At 42.1% G+C, this 20,372-nt stretch overlaps 1 protein-coding gene across 1 annotated transcript; it reads left to right on the top strand.

Annotated features, from left to right (window-relative positions):
• Positions 1-9,406: 9,406 nt before the first annotated feature.
• gli1 (GLI family zinc finger 1) lies at positions 9,407-19,656 on the top strand. The gene is made up of 12 exons (XM_062415705.1): positions 9,407-9,477; positions 12,000-12,242; positions 12,857-12,948; positions 13,078-13,276; positions 13,724-13,892; positions 14,082-14,189; positions 14,537-14,677; positions 14,884-15,033; positions 15,467-15,631; positions 16,025-16,267; positions 16,469-16,781; positions 17,093-19,656. Exons 1-12 carry the CDS (start codon positions 9,407-9,409, stop codon positions 19,654-19,656), a joined length of 4,458 nt encoding a protein of 1,485 aa, XP_062271689.1.
• The last annotated feature ends 716 nt before the right edge of the window (positions 19,657-20,372 follow it).

The following is a 20,372-nucleotide window of genomic DNA, read 5'->3' as shown; positions in this document are numbered from 1 at the left end:
CCTGGTGGCCTGCAGGCCTCGTCTCTCGCTGTCGTCGTTCAGAGGGGCTGTGCCGCGGTTTCACCCACACACACCGAACACAAACACACACACACACACACACACACACACACACACATAAACACACAAACGCACGCTCGTGTAGTGTACACTCTGTCTCTGTTTATGAATCTGTCTCTCTTTCTCTGCCTTTCTTTGTCTGTCTTGCTCTTAGCTACACACATGCGCAGGGTATCCGCCCCCGCACACACACACACACTCCCATCCCACTCCCATTGCCTGGAGCCCCTCTGTCTCTCTTTCCTCCCTCTCTTATTCCTCACAAGTTTTCCACCTCCTCTCTCCTCCCTCGCTTCCAGCTGTGTTATACAGCTAAGGAATATAAGTAGCAACAGGCCAGCTATAAATATCGCCTGCCCACCCAAGACTGTTAGGATTATTATTTTTCTTATAATCACTGCGGTCTTTCTATAAACCGAACAGATTATTATCTGGTTTTTGTTCCTCGGTGCGGGTCGCTGTTTCAGAGGTTAGCAGACAGTTCCAGTGAATTTCTGCGCGAGAGATTTTCCTCCTGCTGGTATCAGGGAAAGGATTGGCTGGTAAAGGCCTTGGTTTGTAGCCACAGTGACAGTAAAGCCTCAGCAATGATGAGTAGAGTGTACAAATACCAGGAGGGAAAATGAAGGAGAGCCGTCGAAAGGACAGGAGGAAAAGAGCAGCAATTAGTTGGATGACGTTCACAGGCGCTGGTGAAGGTGAAGAGGAGTGCTTAGCTGGATTTACGAGGACAAAGCTCTGTTCTTTTTTTCTTGAAAATGGGGGTTGGGCTCTTAGTTGTTTATAGATAGTTCATTTCAGTGAGCTGCCTTGGTCTACAGCTGGGAGCCAGCTGTGTGAATCAACCTCTCCTCATCTGCTTTATCCATCCATCCTTCTCTAGCTCTTTTTTCCTCCCCCTGTTTCCTTCAGGTTCCCCTCCTTAAAAGGAGTTCAAAGAAATATTTGTGGTTAGGGCATTACCTACCTGATACATGGCGGCGCTGACACACAGACATGAAGTAGTAGTACAAGAGAAGGAGAAGGAGGAGAAGAAGAAGAAGAAGAAGAAGTAGAAGAGGGAAAGACAAGACAGCAGTTCAGTGTTACATGCTAGACACAGAGGAGAAGAAGGTGTGTGGGGGTGGAAGAGGGTGGAAAAAAGCCTGGAGGTAAAAAGAGAGGAGGGAGGGGAGAAGAGGAGAGGAGCGGGGTACAGGAAACCACAGGTATGTGCAGGATGGCGGGTGGGTGGCCCGGAGAGAGGACAGAGAGAGAAAAAGTGGGATTGTGGAGTGAAGGAAAAGCAAGTTATGGGGAGACTGAAGAGGAAGGAAACACTCTCACATGTGTTGGTGGCACTACATCTGTCCCGTTGAAAGAGTCGCTGGTTGAAATCTCTGCATGGACAGAGTGAATGTCAAACATCTGACTGCCTTTGAGAAAGTGAAGCGACTCGGTGGCCAGCACTACAAAACTCTGCTTGTACAGACAAATGAAAACAAGGAGAGGTGAACCACTCCTAATCCTAAAACAAACACTATCAAGTCACTGGCTGATGAAGCCAACAGTTACAAAGGTGGCAAAATAGTAATCATGACAGTAAATTACCGTATTTTTTGCATGAAAATTGGTTCTCTGTCATTGTATTTGTCTAGTAAGTTTGCCTTCTTTTCTCTAAACAAACTTCAGGGTGTTGCACACAGCTGTGTATGACTCTAACAAAGCTTCATTTATCTTCATGTTTGATAACCAAATGCATTTCAGCTAACATAAACTTAAAAAAAGGCTCATCAGTGTCATTTGTGGAGCTGTTTTCTGCTTTGTTTGCTTTATTCTTTTCCACTGTGCTTGGTTGAGCTCAGCTCCCATTTATATTGTTTTTAGTCATGTTGAGGTGGCGCACACAAGCCCTCTAGTGCCCTGATGTCTGTCATCAGTCACTCTGGCTGTGTAGCAACAAGGGCTCAACATTTCATTCTACCATTTTGACAAGGTGAGAAGCCCAGCGGTGAGAAATCAGCACCAGAGCTTCCTCAGCCCACAGTTTACAGTACAGGGATACGTGAGGTGTGAATCAGTGGGGTTGAAACCCGGGTTATGGTGTTGGCTGTTTTAAACTACAGTGCCAGTCTAGTAAACATTAGTTTAGGGATGCATGGATGCTTATTTCTTGACACATGACACATTTGTAGTCTTCTACTCTGAAACCCAAGATTATTAGGTGTATTTTTGTCATGTGAGACACTGTCACTGATGTCTGGTCTTTAACTGGTTGTGACATTACCTCTTATCTGCCACACCGTCAGATTTTTAGTATATAGTCAAAGAAAAAGTTATATTCTATTCTGATTAAGTAATTACAAGACTTCATGTTGTTTTTTCGTTTTATCTTGTTGTGTCCAATACATGGAGCAAAATGTTTCTTTAATGAATTTCTGTCCTTTTCCACATAAATCTATCTGTAATATTGTTTCTATATTGTATATCGAGCTATATAATGATATAGTTTGAAAAATCTGAGTTTAATATATTTCTAAAAATACCATTTATTTCCCTTTTTTCTGATGATTACACAGTGTTTACATTTTTTTAATTTATTAGGCAGTATAGCATAAAAAAATGCATTAAGATATTTGTTTTGAATCATCAATTCAGGGCAGCAGAATTGTGTATGTTCCTAACATGACATATATGATCACATGATCATAATAGCACTTATATTTTAGTATATCAATCGTACTTACAAAAATAAGCACAAGTACTTATAACTGCACAGTAAATGCCTGCTTATCTGCAGCTTTTTTTGTCACAGTTATGCTTACTTTTGTTCAGTATCTTTTGAAAGGCAGTCATAGACTTAAAGGGAATTAAAGCTGTTTAATAAAACTCAAAATGGCTGTTCATAAGTTGATATGACAGTAATCTTCCCTGCAGCAGGTCAGTGAGTAGGGCTTATTGTACATTACAGTGATGTCTCCAGCCCTGTGGCCTTACACCACGGCCCCCATCACATTACAGCAGCTGTGTGGAATTCACAGAGTCTGGGTAAAAGCGGTAAAAAACACAGGGGAGGGTAGGTGGGGGGAAAGCAGGGAAGGAGGAGAGTCTGTGTTGGGTGGGTGGGAGTGTGCGGGGAGGGGGTTACAAAAACAAAACCAGAATTTAAAAACAAAGTTTACCACCGAAGGAAAACAACAGGGCTAGAAAAAGTCGGTGGGTGAGGAGGAGCATGGTGAGGAGAGAAAGAAAGAGAAGAGAAAAAAAACAAAAAAGAAAATGAGGTAGGATCTGGGCTGTGGTTGGCTGAGGGCCCCGAGCCCCGCCTTCATCCCCCCTCCCTCCCTCACTCCGTCTCCAGCCCTAACACAACAGAATCCCCCACAAGCCCAGCCACATCAGGAACGGCTGGCTACATTATAGCTGCCATTATCGTCTCTCAAGTCATAACAGCCAGAGAACACCCACCTCGCCTGCAGCTCCGCCAGGAGGGGGAGGGGCGAGGGAGAGGTCGCAAGAGCAGGAATGAGCCCAGAGAGAGAGAGAAAAAAGAGAGGGAGAGAGAGAATGAGGGAGAGGGTGGAGGCAGTGGGGGGAGAAGGAGGGAGAGAGCAGGAGATAGTCAGAGATAGAGATGCAGAGCAATGAAAAGCCAGAATGAGAGTAGGAAAGGTGGGAGCTAGGGAGAGGGTGGGGGGAGAAAGACAAGGACAAAATACTTTCAGATGGTTGTTTACACTGCGCAACATGCTCCAGAGATGTGTGCTGAGTTTTATTCAGGCTGTTTTGTGAGTGTAAATGTTGTTCAAGCATTAGATTATCCAGTAAATGAGCACACACACACATAAGCACAGTCTGTATATTCACAGTCCCTTCTGAGAGTAGTGCAGAAATGAGGTTGAGAGGAGAGGGGCTATCATTAAATGCCTTTTTTTTCTACATCGGCTGGGGAGAGCAGAGGGGACATGTGCGAGCCCCAGTTTAGTATTACACCAAGGAGTAGAGGAGTGTACAGGCAGACTGCAGGGATAGTGGAGAAGGGCCGGATCAGGCCTTTTGTCTGACACGAGCAGTGACCTGTGGAAATGTCTGTCCTCTCTGGAGACTTCCTCACAAGGAGGAGGAATGATGCTTTATGGGAATGTCACAAATGACCAAACCATGCAAGACTAAACAATGTTTCTCATTGTATACCACAAATAAAACTAATCACCTAAGAGTTGAATCGAATTTAGTGGGACACAGAGTAACCAAATGCCCTTAAAAAAAGTTACTGTTCAGTCAAAGCCTTGCAACACATATGACACATATTCCAATTGGTCGAGAAATTATAAGAACTGATCTGACGCCACCATATTAAAGACACTCTAACTGCCAGTGCCTTCCAAAACCATTACAAATCATTTTTTGCAGGAATTTAACAATGTTCTGATCAGACAGCACTATGGGAAAGGTTTGGTTAGGTTTAGACACTTTCTATGCAGAGTCGTGAACTTTGTGGCTCTATAATGTAATACAGCTCCTACATCACAAAGGGGGTGAACATGTAAACATTAACACATGTCATTTGGGGACATTTGCTAAAACAGCTGATACTCAACAAGTCTACAAGTACTGCAGATGTATAACTTATAATGGTCAAGTTTTATACATGAGAGATTTTAACTGGACTAAACATGGACACTCATTGCTGAACAGTTAGGATAATGATACATACAGTAGTGAGTTTAATGTTTAATGTCGTCAAAAAAGACTAATATAAAACATCATTATATTATTGTTATGTTCCTGTCATGTAAAAAAAAAAGTAATACAACAAGACTCCAAATGTCACATTTGTTTAAAAAAAAAATGGTGATTTCCTTCACAGTAGACCAGATCTTCTTTTGTAGCTGAATGGTGGGTGTTTACTGTGTAGCAGTCTGTCTCTGACAAGGAATGAGTAATAGTCCATTAAGGATACAAAACCATATTTTATTTATTGGTGGTAAGCTCTGTTGGTTTGGTGACCAAGTCGGAATGGAAATTTATTACGCTAGACCACAGTCAGGACTCCTCTGGCTGCTTTAAAAATATTGTGTAATTGAGGTAAGCTCAGTTAACATCATCCCACAGGATAGCATCCAACTGCAGGAATTAACTTAAATATACACAGACGTGTGTCCTGTGTAAGGCCATTACATCAGAGTGAACCTTTTGATGATTGAATAATGATATAATATAATATATATGAACATCAAACACAAAAATAATCAGTTAATTAATAGATTAGTCATTCAGTTAGTTGATTTGACATCAATTTGGGGTCTGTTATTTACGTTTCAGACTAAATTATTAATTCATTAATTGTAAAGTCATATATGAAAATATGTGTTTATTGCATCTCTGCATTTTGTAAAACTCATCTTTAATAGTAGCATTCATTAACACTACATTTGTAAATAATAATGCTATATTATGTCCTGTTTTTTTTTTTGCACTGGCCTCATGAGATTCTCTTGTTTATTTGATGATGAGGAGGACAAAGTAATTGTGTCAGGTTAGGGATGTCTGTGTTTTTGATGTAGTTGTTTTGTATGGGTGGTGATTTTACAGTGGTACCAAACCTGGAGTGCTTGAATTGGGAGGTTTTCGGGTGTAGAAAAGTGGATGGACATCCTGTCCTCATCCTTAGCTCCTTGGTTCTTGCCCAGCTCGCTGTGCCACAGTGAAGCAGACTTGTTTACTTAGCCGTTTGATTTATGGCCTTGGGGTTTTTAATATGCTGCTGCCCCATCCCTCTCAAACCCAGCACCACAAAATTACACCGGGAAGCAACTCCTCAGAGTTTCTCACAAAATATCAACCTAAAATAGCACAATACCACGACACCTGTGTCAGCACCATATGTATTTGAAATCATCCAGCATACTTAGAGAACAGAATTTGTCTCATTCTGAAAAATTACATTTTTGTATGATTAAATACCTCCTCTTCAGTAGTAACCCATTATGTGTTCATCTTCACACTAACGATCAGTTCTTGTGAGTCAGTGTTATTTCTCATGATATAACTTTACCGTACATTTTTGGAGAAATGTTTGTGTGGAAAACTTAAAACAAAATGAAACTCTTCATACAGTGCAAGTCAAACATTTGGATACTTTTTCTCGAGTGGGAATGTACAAATGAATTACACAACACACAGTCAAGTGTGAGTATACATAGACCTACAACGGTAACACACAGACACTCTCGCTGCCTTGCTCCCTGGAGAAACACTCGCAAACATATTTTTCTGAAAAATTCCAGCTTGCTTTTGCACAGGTGGTCTCATACATTATTTAGTCTCACTCTGTAGATCTACCTCCATTAATCATGTCAAACACACACTCTCTAACAAACTCAATCTTTTGCAAATACACTTGTCTCCAAAACACCCTTGCTACACCCACTGACACACACCTGCTACTGGGCTTACACAGTACAAACTACTGCTAGCATATTCACAGTCACACTCACTCTTTCACACACACATTCTCTTTAGACCTGGTGGCCTCTGGATTATTATGCTACCCAATGGTGAGACTGACAGGTGTGTCAGCATGTGTGTGTGTGTGTGTGTGTGTGTGTGTGTCAGGCTGTCTGGTGACCCCTTTCTTGGTATTTATTAGTTCTGGACAGCTGAGGTGCTCCGCAAGATCTCTATTTAGTACTTCCGGCTAATTTTCATACACACAACCAAAGCTGGTGCAATATATGTGCAATTACCGCCGGTCCGCCCACATCATTTAGCCACTTGCTAACTTTGCATACCAAATCCCCCTGGTGGCTCGAGGGCTTAAATAGCTTCGCACTGCCCTTTTAACACATGTGCAACTTCATAACAGTCCAGGCAACTGTTACACTCAAACCACAGAGCTTTCATCTCCAGTGGACAGGAGCCTTCCCAGTTTGGGTTTGAACCATAGATGGACGTAGCAAGTTGTGACGTCACCTGTTGGTTTGCATTGGAGCCAGTTTGAAGCTCATGTAACAAAGGTTTTTATAACATTGTGTGAAGGAAGCCTATCACATGGCCTTGCAGAAATCAAGAAATTGATTGTCACAAAAAATCCCCCCATTGGCACATATTATCATCAGTTCCAATTATGTGCATGGATTTGAAAAAACAACAACACCATTAATAGTCAATGAAAAAGTACCTTGTTAAGACCTCTTCTAAATGGGTTTTACAAATGCAGAGGGTGTGCTAAATGTGATGATATACTCAAATATAACTACTACTCCTCATAGTGACAAACAGTATGTTATCACTGATGTCACATCCACTTCTTTTGCAATTTATATGATCAAATGTACTTGTGGGTTAGCCTGTGTAGATAAGACATCATGTTCATTTAAACAGAATAAGTGAACACAATAGCTCCACCAGGAGAAATGATGGTGATTACCCAATAGCAGTATATTTCAGTGACTTCAAACATGACATCATTCAGGATCCAGCATTGAAAAGGTGACTCTGCCAGAGAGAGGTGGGATGAAATTATAGAAGTGTCCTGGATATTTAATTTGCAAACTTTTCCGTAAAAGAATTGAACAATGACATGTTATGGCATGTTGGTCTCTAAGGCGCTTTGGGATCAAATAAACCTTTTTATGGTGCTCCCAAGATACAAGTATTTCATAAGATTGCACAACTTTGAATGACTTATGAAAGCTGCAAGGCTGACATTTTCATTCATTAGACATGCAATTTCTGTAAATATCCTTGTAAATAGACATAAATATGGTGGTGTCTCGCTTGTTTTTCTTTTCTTTTTCTTATCTGTGAACTACAATGTGACAGATAGTATACATGTGACTTATTGTCCATTACTGAGAGACTCTCCCACAGGAGGATAATTGTCCCACACCTGTGCACACAGAATGGCTGGAACATTATCTTTTTAAGATCGCTGTTGTAAGAATTGTTAAAAATATTCTTGACAAAGGTCCAGAGGGACTGAAACATTGGTGTGATCAATAATTGGTGATGCCGAGCAAGAGCAGAGTGCAGGATCTTCCTTTCTCAGGACTGAAGTGACTTTCCAATGCAGATAAAAAACATACCAAAGAAAGAAAATAAAGCGATTTCATACAGGCATATTTAATCTAGTTGAATTAATCCAATATAATTTACAGAAATCATTATTTATGAGCATGTTGTTTTGGCTTTTCTCCACTTGTGGTATCTATGACATCTGTGCATGCAGTAATTATTTTTCTTATAATTACTGTAACCATGTAAGAGCCTACAGCTCTTACTATTAGTACTTTCACTGATGTGGTTGGATGTAATGAGCAGGTGCTTGCCCCCAAAATCTCTCAGCTAGAATTACCTTACACATACACTCCTGCTGAAAGATGCCATCTCAATATGAGTTTCATACAAAAGGCTGCTCTGTTCTTCTCTGTTTGTGTTACTAGCAGCCCTTAACTACTTGTCTTGTAAGCTTTAAGGCAAAACCCAGATTTTCTCTTTCGGTACGTCTTTCCATTTCGATGGCTACTTTTCCAGGATGGGAATGTGTGGTAGGTTTTTGGTGTCTGTCAGCAGCGTTTGAGGTGCACAACACTGTTTAGAGAAGAGAGATTACAGGCAAGCCCAATGTTTGTGTCACAGGGTTTTGTCTAATCTGTAGGAGTGTGTCAGGGCACATCAGTACCATCATATGACCTGCCCTTATAGTCTCTGCAACCTACAGAGAGACACGTGAGGTGAAGAAAGCACACTTTTTGAAGTCATGACCATTAAAAACATTAAAACTAGAAATGTATGTTAGGATTTTATATTTTAAAAAATGTATACTGATCAAATAAAATATGATGGATTGAAGCAAGTATAGCACCATCTGGACCATCTACAACATGTAAATGCTTATTAAACTCACATTCTCCACTACGCGTGCTTCTGATGCTCAAGAACATTTCACCTATAACCTTTTGTAATGAAGTAAAAATTATAATGTGAGATGTTTACTCTTAATAAAGTGTTTAATTTTATTCCTGTTGTTATTTTTACATTTCTACTTTTACTAAGGTTAAGTAATGGATTCAGTAGTTTGTACCAGCACTGTTTAAAATAAGTATGACCCAAGTCTTTCAGAGAGAGCTTATTTTGCCCTTCATTTGTTTTGCTTGGTTTGGTTCGGTCTGTTATTAACATCCTACGTATTCTTTTTCCCAACCACAATTGTTTCTGTGTATTTGCCTTTTCTTTCTGGTGTTGTTTAGTTTAGTTTGGTTGGGTTGGGTTTGTTTGGTTTGCCTCTCTCAACTCTAACCATGTCCTTGTCTCTATGTTTCAGGTCCAGGGTGTAAGGGGAGCATTGGGTCTCTGAGCTCCAATGCCAGTGGACATGCAGCCACACCAGGGGCTGTATCACTATGAGACCTCACCCAGCCACCCCTCCAGAGGGTAAGACAGCAGTCAGCATGTGCTACGCCCTACTCTGCAGCTGCATTTTAACTTCTATTTATCATCGTGAATTCCATAACCCTCTTACGTAAGAGAAACTTTAAGGAATAGTTGAACATTTTAAGAAATATGCCCATATTCTTTCTTTCTAAGAGTAAGATAAGAAGGTTGACACCCCTCTCATGTTCATGCATCAAGTACGGAGTTAGACTGGTTAGCCTAGGTTAGCATGAAGACCAGAAGCAGAAATAAATAGCTGGCCTTGCTTTGTCAAAACTTGTCCAAACAAAACAGAAATCAAAAAGTGTCATTTCAGGCGAATTACACGTAGAGCACAACCAATGCTGGAGTTTTTAGGCCAATACCAATATCATTATTTAACAATTATCTAATCTAAAGTAATATGTAGGACAATATTATATTTTTACATAAACACATAACATCCTTTAACAAGTTTTTTGACCAAGATAATAACATTTCACAGTTGTTAAAGAAACATAACAGCAGCTCTCTTCCCCTCAAGTTACCTCAAAAAGTATTTTTTGGCATTTCTGTACCACAGTTTCTTGTTATTTATCGATACACATTTATGCCACTACCAATTTATGTGATAAGCTAATATTGGTTGATATATGGACCTGGCAGATAAATGCATGTTGTAGCTATTTTTTTGATGAAAACAGTACAGTACCAGTCAAAAGCACTGTATACCCCGTCCAGCACCTCTGTGCTAGATCGGGTCAGTAAGTTCTGTGCAGGCGCAGTGGTATAAAACCTGTTAAAGACAATAACACTTTGAGAAGCTGCACCCAGTGGCTGCACCAGGCCGTTTTTTGTTGTTGTCAAGAAACAGTTCCAGCACAAACTACTAGCACCCTCCCTAAAATGTTTGTTTCTGTATAGAGGAACAATTCAGTCAATAAGTGAGCTTTAAAAGTGTTGGAATGTTTTTTTTGTTTTACTTTAGACAGATAGACCATGCCAGCTGTTACCATTCATTATGTTCAGATTGACATTGATCATCTCATCTCACTCACAAAAAGAAACAGAATAAGCGTATTTCGCCAAAATGTTAAACCAATTCTTTAAATCTCTGGCACTTTTCTCACTGATCTTACTCCATTACAACCACAACTACTTTTCTCGTGTCAGTCTTTTTACCAAAACACAACCAGAATACACAGAAGCCCCTCACTAGAAAGCAGGGATGATACTCATCTTAACAGCTCAGGAACAGTTTCTATTTTAATCTCACAGATATTCTGAGGGTGCAGAAACTCAGGTCTCTCTGCAATTGTTGTGGACACAGTGCAAGCTCAGCCCCTCACTCCCCACCCCTCCCTCCCTCCTCTTCTCATGCCACCCAGGTTGCGGGGTGGACTCGGCCTCTCTCTGACAGCTGCTAATTACAGGCTGACCAGGCCCCGCTGTGCTCTGCATGACTGCCTCGCGCCCCACTCAGGTTACCCGGAGTGAGGGAGAAACGGAGAGTTGGAGAGAAAGGTGGCTGGTCAGGACAGAGAAAGAGGAGAAGAAGAGGAGGAGGAGGAAGGAGAAAGGAAGAGGAGATAGAAAGGGAGAGAGGGGGTAGAGATATATAGAGAGAGGGAAAAACAGAAAAGTTGAACAGAAGGAATGAATGGGAGAAGAGAAAGGGAAAAAATAGTGAGAATGGGAGGGAGGTAAATTCGGGGGGAACCAGCACAGTGGATTAGAGAGGACAGATTAAGCTCCTGTGTGGAATACACGTTGTGGTGAAAGAATTAAAGAACTGAAAGGACGACTTAGGAGAAGGTGGATAGATGAAGTCTGCCCCTTTTGGAGAGAAGCAAGAGGGACAAAGAGAGAGAGGAAAAGAACAGGAGAGTCAGATTTTGAACTAACCAGTAAGACTGAAGAAAGGTCAGAGAATACATTGAAATTCACGAGAGGGCTGGAAAGTTCCAGTGAAGCTTCTCTTCTCTAGTTGGGAAGGGGAAAACCCAGATGAGTAAATTTCCACAGTTTAGACCAAGATAATGACTGTACGCCATCTAGTGGTGAGAAGGAGACATCACAACAGATTGGAGTGGAGATTCATTGGAAATTTTAATCCCATAGTTCGGCTCCTCAGGCAGTACTTATTTCTGCGTAACAATTCTAAAAAAACTCTTACTAGTTACTATATATGCCTATTAAAGTTTTCCAATTAGCATAATGTCAACAGAAAAATTAAATATTTAATTATATATTGACCATTCAATGATTTTTTGAATGGTCAAAACAACAACAATGGGAGTCTGATATCATGAGCATCCATAAACTGAAAAAAAAAAAAAATGTCAGTGAAGTGTGACCCTACTGTTCATCTACTCAAAAGTATGACATCCTCAGAAATCACAGTTGCTATGACTTTGGTAACAGTTGTGCTTCTAAGAGAAGAGAATTGCATAGCCTACCCATAGGGTGAAACAACTAGAATGACAGAAAATAGACAAGATTATTTCCCATCTAACTCATAACTGTTCCTTTGATATTCACAGCATAGTCCCATCGGACCAGTCTCCCTACAGTGATGTGTCCCCGCTGCGTGCCCCGCTCCACAACGGGCCTCCTCAGGACTGCAGAGCTATGTATAATCCCATGACTCCCAGTATGACTCATGGATCAGGATCAGGACAGGGGATTGGCCACTGCTTGGATCAATATATGAGGCCCCCTCACGCCCCTCCGCCACACATTATGATGTGCCCCAGGGGCATGCCGCCCACAGAGGGTGAGTCAGAGTATCTTTTACATCATCTTAATCTCCCAGCTGCTACTGATTTGGCCTTAAAAACACCTGGGAGACAGAGTAAGAAGCAGAAACTCCCCAGATTTCTACTACACGAAAGATCAGCTGTCAACAGTAGCCTGAATGTGCTGCTGACATGTAAATGTGTTTGTTACTCTGAAATGTGGAATTGCAGAAAACCAGCAGCTTAAACTATTGAATGTCCAAATTACTCAGTTAACTTTAGAAGAGCAAGAGTTCTAAATAAATAGACCCGAACACCCATCATTCCATCAATTGTTCCCTCTATTTTGGCTTATTTCCTCTATAAATTGAAGAGTCTCTCTTCCATAATTATCATTTCATAACCAACTGTTCAAGTGATCATTGCAGTTGTATCCAAAACTTCAAATTACATAATTGTTGTTTGTCCAAACTTGATGTGAGTAAATATTCTTCTGTGACCAATCAGCATTGTACACAAGACTTCAGGTCAATGTGATGATAATGTAATTGAGATTTTGAACACGCCACACTGAGCTACAATTACCTGGAAATCATTTGTCTACTCCACTACTTCAAATGATTCAATGTTCCTGTCTACTGGTAATGTCTTACAGGCAACAGCACCCCCTACTGTAACCAGAACAACATGATGTCCTCTCATCATAACTTCTGCCAAGTTCAGTCTGGCTCTGATCAGATTGGCTCCGGTGATGGTAAGGAAACACTCATAGCTTGGTTGCAAAAGTGCTTCTCAGTGTTTCCTTTAAGTATAAATAGTGTCTCTAAAATATTTTTTATCATCAAAGCTAACTGTCCTGCTTGGCTCCTTCTGTTTCCTTCAGGCTCAAGGTTCTCCACTCCTCGCTCCATTCTGAAACTGAGTAAGAAGAGAGCTCTGTCCATATCCCCTCTGTCTGATGCCAGTGTAGACCTGCAGACCGTCATCCGGACATCACCCAACTCCCTGGTGGCCTTTGTCAACTCTCGCTGCAACATAAATGGGGGCAGCTCTTATGGTCATCTCTCTGTGAGCGCCATGAGGTCAGATATTACTTTATTCTATGCTGAGCCAAGAAAAAACATTTGAACATGAGCGGCAACATCCATACCTATTATCCCAGAATAGTAAGGTATTGGAATCACATAGATTTACTACAAATTCCCTGTTTTTAAAATAGCCTTACTGTATGCACTGCTTTGCTTTGAGGCAATACGTTTGTAGAATATTTCTCTCCCCTCATTTGGTCACATTCACACAACATTTGTCACCTAACCTTGATGAGTCTTCTATTTTCAAACAACATCTATTCACACACAGGGAGACACATACACAAGGATTGTGGATATGGTTGTTTTTATTTATTTTTAATGGCTGCAGTACGGGTGGTTAGCCCAAGACAAATTTCCCACCTGCTGGGACAATAAAGTTTATTTTAACTCTTAACAAAACTCTTATCTCTTAACAAAATTTCTTCTGTTACTCTGCAGTCCATCCTTGGGCTATTCCAGCAATATAAACTGCCAATCCAGGCAACAGGTCTCCATGTATGGAGGAGGCGGGGGGACGCCTCTGGGTGGACACACACCAGGTCCCTGCCAAGGTTCCCGCTTGCCTCCCCATAATCCTCGGCTCCACGCTCTCCCCAAGCATGGACATGTAAGACTATTCGCTCACTCACTTTACAAATCAGTCAGAGCAATTCAGCTGGGGGAGGATGGGTGGGGGGTGGGAATAGGAATACAAACCTATGAAAGCTCTATGATAGAGAGATTTAAATGACTTTGATGGTCCGATTGAAACCGATTGAAAAAACTGAGGCTTTATATTGTGTGTATTATTTTATAGCTGAAGACAGAGCCAGGGATGGTAGGTGTGATAGATGGCATGAATGTGAAGAGCCTGGAGGAGAGATCAGAGGGAGATGTGGCAAGCCCCTCTTCCACTGGCACTCAGGTACAGTAATGGTCTTATTTTCACTATCTGCACATTGTTTTTACTCACACATGTACATGTTAGTTTCAGCCATAGAGTTTTGTAGTACTTATGCAAGAATGTTTTTTAATGGTGTTTTATACGTACATACATATACACATACATATATATATATATATATATATATATATATATATATATATATATATATATATATATATATATATATATATATATATATATATATATCAAATAAGGCAAGTGTGGTCCTATACTAGTGATTTAAGACAAATGCAGAGTGTAAAATTTAAACATGTTTGTAACATTTGTTTAAAAACTTTTTTCTTTTTTTGCACACATTTCATCAGGACCCTCTCCTGGGTCTACTGGATGGCAGAGATGACTTGGACAAGGAGGACGGGAAACCTGAACCAGAGGCCGTCTACGAAACCAACTGCCACTGGGAGAGCTGCAACAAGGAATTTGACACACAAGACCAACTTGTTCATGTAAGAGAAAAATCAACAATACATACATTAGAATGGAGAGACAAAACAATCAGAAAGAAAGAGTAAGATAAAGTGTGCTTAATCATTTATGTTTTCATATCCTTCTTAATCCTTTCTTTTTGTATAATAGTAAGCAGAAGTATCTACAGCATACAGTATGACTTTAATTCTTAATGGGTCTTAATATTTGTCTGTTTAATCTGCAGCACATTAACAATGAGCACATCCACGGAGAGAAGAAGGAGTTTGTGTGTCACTGGCAGGAGTGCTCTCGAGAACAGAGGCCTTTCAAAGCCCAATATATGCTGGTGGTTCATATGCGTAGACACACAGGAGAGAAGCCACATAAGTGCACTGTGAGTGTACATTATTCAAGTCTTTTTCTCTTGCACTCTGTTTCTGTTTTTCATGCTTTCTTGTTTTTACACATGCAAGCAGTAAATTGCCTAAAGCATGACAGCTGCCATTTACACTGTCAGACTTTACCGCCTGTGTCGTCATAATATGCTACAACATAACATTATGCATAAAGTCATCCATTAAATATTTAATTGCCTCTATTGTAAAGTGTTGGATGTTTAAGACTTTTTTTTAAATTGCAGCACCAGGGTACTTTTTTAGATTCAGTATGAGACTTCAGGGGTCACAAGCTTTGTTTAAATCATCACTGCAAGATGGAGAAAAGATATTCTGAATTCTGAATAAATTATTAAGATTATAGGACTAAGGTTTTCTCTTTATTTTCACTTGGCCGTTGTTACAAAACCTATATTTATATTTCTGTTTTAGTTTGAAGGCTGTAATAAGGCCTACTCTCGCCTGGAGAATTTAAAGACCCACCTGCGCTCTCACACTGGGGAGAAACCATATGTCTGTGAACATGAAGGCTGCAACAAGGCCTTCTCCAATGCTTCGGACCGGGCCAAGCACCAGAACCGAACTCACTCCAATGAGGTACTGCAGTGTACACCAGTCTGAATGTGAACAATACTTTGACAGCTAAATTAATTTGTTTACCTGACTTTGTACATTATTAACAGCAATACTGTAACATACCATACTCTATCTTACCAAGTTGAAGAGATAAGCTTAATGAATTTTTGATTAAAAAATGTTACATTAAATAATTCAATAATTAATAATTAAAGAGTTTATATTCACACTTCTACAAATATACTGGATCTCCATAATGAAAAAATATAGTCATGTTAATTTGTGTTTGACCTTGACAGATGACCTATAGCATACATAGGACCCTTTAAGTTGTGGTAAAGTTGCAGTAAATTTTGGTATTCAAGCCTGTCTACACTATTTTGTGTATTCATGTGTCACTTCGCTCTTCTACAGAAACCTTATGTGTGTAAGATCCCTGGCTGCACTAAGCGTTATACAGATCCAAGCTCTCTGCGTAAACACGTGAAGACAGTGCATGGCCCTGAGGCCCACATCACGAAGAAGCATCGAGGAGACACAGGCCCTCGACCGCCTGGCTCAGCTATGACCCCTGGAGGCCAGAACTCTGAACTGCTGCTGGAGAAAGAAGAGACACGACGAGAAGACTGCAAACTGTTGGCTCCTGAGACTGCTCTGGTGAGTGATGGCCTTTGAATGAAAGGGCCTTTGAATAATGTTTGAATATTGTCAAGCAGAAAACTAATGATCACCACAGCCATACTTTTTTTTTCTAGGTAAAAATCACATATACTTAACAATTCTGCCATTGTAAAATTGTTGTCATAATGTCAGGTATACATCACATTACATTATATGACATTATGTTACTTGTTTCAGAAATCCCAGCCAAGCCCTGGTGGTCAGTCTTCCTGCAGTAGCGAACGTTCTCCACTGGGGAGCACCAACAACAATGACAGCGGGGTGGAGATGAACCTAAATGCAGCAGGCAGTCTGGAAGATCTCACAGCACTAGAGGATGGAGTAACAGTTGGAGGAGGAGGGGGGGAGCCAGGTAGTGTAGGGGGGCCACTGGGAATGTCAGCACAGGCTCTAAAGAGGCTGGAGAACCTAAAGATTGACAAACTGAAGCAAATCCGCAGGCCTACCCCTCCCAGCCGCTGTGTCAACAACAAGCTGCCTGCACTTCCTGGTACGTTCTACATATATGCCCTGTAATTATGGACATATTCTTAGTTTTTGTTGATTTATACTTAAGTATGCTTAAAGTTGTCCTACTCATGAAATATGAGCAGGTTATTTCACCATGGCTAATTTCATTGTTGCAACATGCATTGTTACTGATCTATAACTGGAGGTCAGTTTTAGGGATTGTTTTTATATGGGACATTATAATTCTCCAAAATAAAAAAGTAATAATTTAAATCATAATTTGACATACAAATCAAAATAAAAAAATCTTGACTATTTCTGAACTGTTTCTCATTGGATATACATTTTCAGGTCCAGTAGAGCCTATGGGGATGTGTGCAGCCTCTCCACTTCTCTCAAATCGACGTGTTATGGAGCTGTCCAACCATGAGTTAGGAGGTGGAACTTCAATTGGTTGCACTACTAATGACAGGAGAGGAAGTGGCACCAGCAGTCTCAGCTCCGCCTATACTGTGAGCCGTCGGTCCTCTATGGTGTCTCCTTACTTGTCCAGCCGGCGCTCCAGTGAGATCTCACAAATTGGAGGACCTGGAGGGGGAGGATGCCACCTCTTAGGCCCAGATCAGGGAGGGGGAGACACCCTCTCTCCTGAGACCAATCGCAGAGGACCTCCATGTCCTGGAGGTGGATTGCCAGGTCTTCCTAATTTAACACCTGCCCAGCAATACAGTCTAAAGGCCAAATATGCCGCAGCAACTGGGGGACCACCACCCACTCCTTTACCCAATATGGAGCAGCCAGGCACTCCAAGCAGAAGAGGTATTTTGAATGAATACCAGGGGCAGCCTCTGCCTGCTTTCCTTCAGCAAGGTGGTCTGCGTAGGCACAGTGCCAACACAGAGTATGGTACGGGTGTTATCTACCCTCACCAGGCTCCGGGTAACAACAGCAGGCGAGCCAGTGACCCAGTGCGATCGGCAGTCGATCCACAAGCTCTCCCTAAGCGCTTTAATAGCCTGAATAATGTAGCCATGATGGGCAGAAGGAATGCACTGCAACACCGTGGCTCTGACACCAGTATTGCTCGCCACCTGTTATCCCCTCGGCCACCTAAAATCACAGAGAATGTAATGATGGAGGCTATGGGTATGGAGTCCCACCTTGCCCCTGTGGATGCCAGGGATCGTTCCATGATGATGCCATTCAGGGGATATCAGCAACAGCATCAGACCATTGGAGGGGGAGGTGGAGGACCTCTTTCAAACCAACTGTCTCCTAGCCACGATTCTCTTGGCTGCCCAGACCAAGGTTACATGCAGGGGCACTACCAGAACCAGGGAGGGGAAGTTGCTTCCAGGGCTAGTGGAAATCCAGTGGGCCAAGCAAGACCTATTCACCCAGAAGGCATGTCTAATACACTTCTCCAACAGACTGAGTATAGTATGAGCACCTGCCAGCTAAGTCCCTCTGGCCCCCATTATCCTAGCTTAGGCCAAGGTGCTGATGCTGGAGCTGGTGCAGGCCCTTGGAGTGATACCCACAGCCAGGTCCAAACATCTAGCCATGCTCTCCAGAACCAGCGAGGGATGCAGTATTCAGACCCTAGCATGCCACCTCAACAGATACAGGCCCACTTCAACAATCAGACAGGCCTCTATAACAGTCCAGATGCAACCCACAAACTCACCATCAAACCTGAACATCACTTCCACCCTTTGATGGGAGGTGGAGATGCCTGTCAAAGTTCTAAGCTCCAACAGCAGCGGCTGCTCACCCAGCAGTCTCAGGGTTACCCACAACAGACAGGCCAGGTTATGATAAGGAACGCTAATAATCCCAGCTGTGACTTTCAAGGACAGAACCAGAACTTCCCCAGTGGAGGGGGCTTGAGTTTGGGCTGCGCTGGATCGGCACTGTCTGAGGGGCAAAGATCAGAAACCCCCATGATGCAGGTTAAGGAGATGATGGTGAGGAACTATGTTCAGTCCCAGCAAGCACTCTTGTGGGAGCAGCAACAAGAACAGCAACAACAGCAGCAGCAGAGTGGGATAAAACCTCCTCCTCTTTCTGATAATACGGATATGACTGGCCAGACAGCAATGATGCAGCACAGTCCACAGCACCAAAACCAGAACCTTTACTCCAGCCAACCTTATCCTTCCTACCCCAACCAGAACCTGGTCATGAGTCCCCAGGCCCATAGCCGAGGGTCCAGCACTGTGACACCTAAAGACCAACAGGTGACTGGTCTCCAAGGCTCATGCTATAGTCAGGAGATGGTGGTCCCCAGGCCCCCTCAGGGACAGAAACCTCTCCTTCGCCAGAACAGCCTGTCACAGGTAGCAGGAGTCTACTTAGGTAGCCCACCCCACCTCAGTCCTGTCCACTCCACTTCCAGCCCCAGACGAGCGGTCCGACTGCCTCCAGTCCAACATCCACAGCACCCACAACATGAAATGTTCTCTCCTTCCAATAATAACAACACATACTACTCGGGTCAGATCAACATGGATATGGATAATCACATGGACCCGCAGAATGGGCCTTGTCTCAGCCAGCAGCTTGTAATAGGGTCAAACCTAGACCTAACAGGTGGAACTAAGCCTGCCCCCCTGGCTCCCTATCCTGAGTCCGGCCCCATCTCCAATGCCTTAGAAAACCTGGATCTGGACAATGCTCGCATAGACTTCACCTCTATCATCGATGATGCAGATTCTTCCTCATTCAGCCCAGTCAACAATCCCCTTCAGGGTCAGCCAGGGTCTTCCTCCCAGGCCTTGTCCCGACTCACCACCCCCCAGACTTCTGTCAGCCTACCTGGCGGCTCCGGTCTGTCCAACATGGCTGTTGGTGACATGACGTCTATGCTTACCTCACTGGCTGGGGAAAATAAATACCTGAACACACTGTCTTAGAAGAAAGACTCTGGGGCAGCTTTTTTCACACTAACAATCAAATAGAGGCCTTGATAAGTTCTTAATAATTTGAGCTACTACGTGGAAATATATGTAGCCCAATAGCCATAGGTAACCAGTCCTGTTGTCTATGGTGACTGTCCCTTGTTCATTACATGCAAGTTCGATTCAGGTAAGACAGACAAACTTTTGAATGGAACATTTCATGTAATGGATCATTAGTCCGGGCTGTTTTATAAAACTCCATAAGCCTTTACATGTAAACCTAACACATTAACTCTTTTCTCAAAGAGTCAGCCAGTGAGCCTGCAAGTGACAATAGGTCTATTCCTACTGGACACTAATGCAACAGGAATATATTGTAATGTGTTTGGTTTGCAGGTTGACATTAAGCTAGAAATATGGTTCCATCCCAGGTTAAAACATTGTAAGAATCCCTACCCAAAACCTTAAAACCAAAGGTGCCTAATCAACCTCCCTTGCTGTGTTGTTCCCTCGCTGCCTTTGTACTTGGTATTTCTCTGTGCCTCACTGTAAGACATAGAGATATATGCCTGATATGAAAGTGATAATTAACTTTTTCCAAACAGGCATTCCAGTAACATAGGGCTGTGACAACAGTGGAGCAGAGAAGGATACATGTAAATACGTTTTATATATACATTTATATATGTTGTGTATATGACAATGGGACAGTGGACAAATCCTCCTCTGTC

This window comes from Scomber scombrus, chromosome 3 (assembly GCF_963691925.1).
Source record: "Scomber scombrus chromosome 3, fScoSco1.1, whole genome shotgun sequence".
In the NCBI taxonomy this organism is placed as follows: domain Eukaryota; kingdom Metazoa; phylum Chordata; class Actinopteri; order Scombriformes; family Scombridae; genus Scomber; species Scomber scombrus.
This window is presented reverse-complemented; position numbering and strand designations above follow the sequence as displayed.

Bases quoted from the DNA above. Each gene is read 5' to 3' on its own strand.
- gli1 (XM_062415705.1), top strand. From the start codon at position 9,407: ATGCCAGTGGACATGCAGCCACACCAGGGGCTGTATCACTATGAGACC. The intron at 13,893-14,081 runs GTAAGACTATTC...ATTATTTTATAG, and splicing joins CTCTCCCCAAGCATGGACAT to CTGAAGACAGAGCCAGGGAT. The intron at 14,678-14,883 runs GTAAGAGAAAAA...TTTAATCTGCAG, and splicing joins CACAAGACCAACTTGTTCAT to CACATTAACAATGAGCACAT.